Source organism: Cyprinodon variegatus, unplaced genomic scaffold (genome assembly GCF_000732505.1).
Source record: "Cyprinodon variegatus isolate N-32 unplaced genomic scaffold, C_variegatus-1.0 Scaffold363, whole genome shotgun sequence".
Classification (NCBI taxonomy): Eukaryota; Metazoa; Chordata; class Actinopteri; order Cyprinodontiformes; family Cyprinodontidae; genus Cyprinodon; species Cyprinodon variegatus.
This window is the reverse complement of record NW_015150816.1, coordinates 208,319-211,083: the sequence shown is the minus strand read 5'-3', so window position 1 is coordinate 211,083 and position 2,765 is coordinate 208,319. Positions and strand designations below refer to the sequence as shown.

At 39.9% G+C, this 2,765-nt stretch overlaps 1 protein-coding gene across 1 annotated transcript in view; it reads left to right on the top strand.

The window, feature by feature from the left end:
- The window catches only part of LOC107092022 (endothelin-1-like), a 61,250-nt gene that overhangs the window by 54,910 nt on the left and 3,575 nt on the right, over positions 1-2,765 (top strand). Inside the window, exon 3 of the mRNA XM_015386294.1 lies at positions 2,356-2,475. Within this exon, the coding sequence (XP_015241780.1) occupies positions 2,356-2,475 (120 nt within the window). The remainder of the gene's footprint in view (positions 1-2,355; positions 2,476-2,765) is intronic.

Genomic DNA, 2,765 nt, shown 5'->3' with positions numbered 1-2,765 from the left:
TAAGCTAGTAATTGAAAGGAGGCACAGCTTCCTTTACACCTGTGGACCTGGTTGGCAAATTGCAGCGGGTCGAGCTGAGACTCTTCTTTATCAGTCAGAACGGTTCCGAGCCAGAGTCGGACAAAACGTTTTGTTCTTTTGGAGAATGCTTTGTTACAGATCTGGTCCTGAACTACAAAAGAAAAGGTGGTGCATGACGCTCCAACAGCTACAAAGGCTTTAGGTTTGTGTGTTTGGGTGCCAGAAGGTCAGAAAGGTTGTATCAGAAAGCTGTGCAGAAGCTGTCACACATCTATGCAAAAGCAGAGAAATGTTGGTACTGATCTTTGGGCTGTTTGATGTGTTCTGGCAACAATAACTGGATGAAAGCTTTGCATCTGAAGGCATTCAGGAAGAGTCGAGTGTCTGCTGCCTCAGAGCCGTTACTCATTGAGCTACGGTTCAACAGTTCAGGTCACCCAGATTTATTCATCCTTGTAACCCAAGAGAGGAGCCCTCTGACACTTAGCAGAGGGTGGAAGGTGGAGGTAACAGCAGGGAGGTCAACAAGCTGCAAGGAGAGAAATAAATGATATCGTAGAGACGAGGGAATAGAGGAGGAGGCCAGGAGATGAAAAGGGTTGAATGTTATCTCCAGCTGTGTGGTGGAAATGAGATCCAGATGTGCTGCCGATAACAGATTCAACACTTATACGTCTAAATTTGGTGCAGAGATGTTTAATTTTGGAGCAGTTCTGCTTTCATTTGGTGTTACGTCTTTGTTTAAGCTACGGTAACTTTTTGCTGCTGATAATCAGGCTTTAACCTGCAGCCACTCTGGCACCACATAGATCCAAGAACCAACTGAAATCTGTCTGAGGAGAAAGGAACACAGGAGCCGTGTTTGTGGTTCATATTAAACTTTGGCTCACAGGAAGATAATTGCAGCTTATTGATGGATTTCTGGGAAACCTTTTCCAAAACCTTCCAGTTTGCGATGCTGTGCTTGGGTTTATTTTAAGTTCAAAGTTATATGTGCAGTAAATAAAGTCTTCCTTAAAACCCCTAACTCTTAAAGAAAGACAAGTGAAATCACATTTAAATGCTAAAAATTAAGCCTCGTAAAAAAAAAAAAATGGAAAATTGATCTGCAGAATCATGCCTCTGTGCTGCAAAAACATAGACAAAAAACAACACATGTTTGATGATAGAAAACTATTACTTGTCTAAAAAGGATATAAACCTAAAACAGCAGGTTTAACAGCTTTAGAAGTTTACAACCTGAAAGAGATAAAAAAAAAAAGATCCCAGTCCCTGTTGTCGTGTGCACAGGAAAAAAGCTAAATCTACCTGCCTGGGAAATGGTCCTCATCACTGGAAAAATTATCTAAAAATAAGTAAAAATTTCTTAAATTTACCCTTAATTTGAGTAGATAAATGAGGTGGTTTTCCAATGGAATAAATATTTTTACTCTTAAAATATAGATAATTAGATAAAATGCACTTGAAATGAGACAATGCAACTGTGTTTTCTTATTTTAAATGTAAATTGTCTTGTTCCATTGGCAAAATGTCACTTTTACCTCGTCAATCAAAAGAACAAATGCACCTATTTTAAGAAAAAATTACTTATCTAGATTTAGATTTTTTCCAGTGCAGAAAACACATGGAGAAATGGATGCTGAGCATTTTGAAATCACAGCTGTGACTGTGATCTCACAAAGTAACAGCTTAACCCCATCTTCTATCTATATAAATATCTAAGTATCCGCCGTTTTGAAAGTCTGCATAGTGGGGACATCTTTTTAAGCAGAAACTGTTTGTACCATTGATATATATTCCTAGATAGGACATCAGATGACTACAGCGTGACACTCAGGAAAGTCAGATTTTTTTTGGTTTGTTTTTTTAAGTAGAAAGGCTTATTGTCCGGTTTCTTCCTGTTAAAAGGGAGATTTCCTCTCCACTGTCGCTACATGCATCCTCAGTGCTGAAGAGTCAATAACAAAATGCATGTGAAGGTTGTCACCACTTTCAGGAGGAGCATGTCTTGCAAGTCAACAACTGGATGCAGTCATTAGGTTTTCTTACCAATCAGACAGTATTGTCTCTATAAAGTGCCTTGAGATGATGTGAGCTGTGACTATAGAAATAAACTGAATTGAACTGAAATTAATAAACCAATTTAAAATTCCCTTTGCATAATTTTACTTTAAATGTGCAAGTAGAAACTGCTGTTCAGGTTGGATTTCAAATTGCACGATTCAAATGTAAAATATGAATCAGCTGGTTTTCTTCTTCAGTGACTCTCTAGGTCCTCCATAATATTTAGCAGTAAAAACTTCTCATACAAATATGTGTCTGTGTGTCTTCCAGCCACTTGGTGCCGTACGGATTCGGACCGGTTCGCCTGCGGAGGGAGCTGCAGCGCTGCTTCTGCACTGATTCTCGGGACAGAGAGTGTTTCAGCTTCTGCTCCAAGCAAACACAAACACAGTGAGTGAACACAGACAGACACGTGTGAGCGAAGCAGGCTGTGGAGTCGGTATAACAACACAGGCTTCAGGGGGTCGGTGGGGGGGCCCGGCTCCTGTTCTGGCGCTCGTCCCAAACTTTAACTAGACTTCCTCCTGGAACTCTGCCTAAAATAAATACATGGTGAACGCATGTAAACACAAACACATCTATGAGCTCAGGTCCTGCTACTGTCTGATATCACAGAAACCTGCAGCAAACAGCACAAGTTTAGGTTAAATCTTTTCTTTTTTACTTTTTCTTAAAAGCAT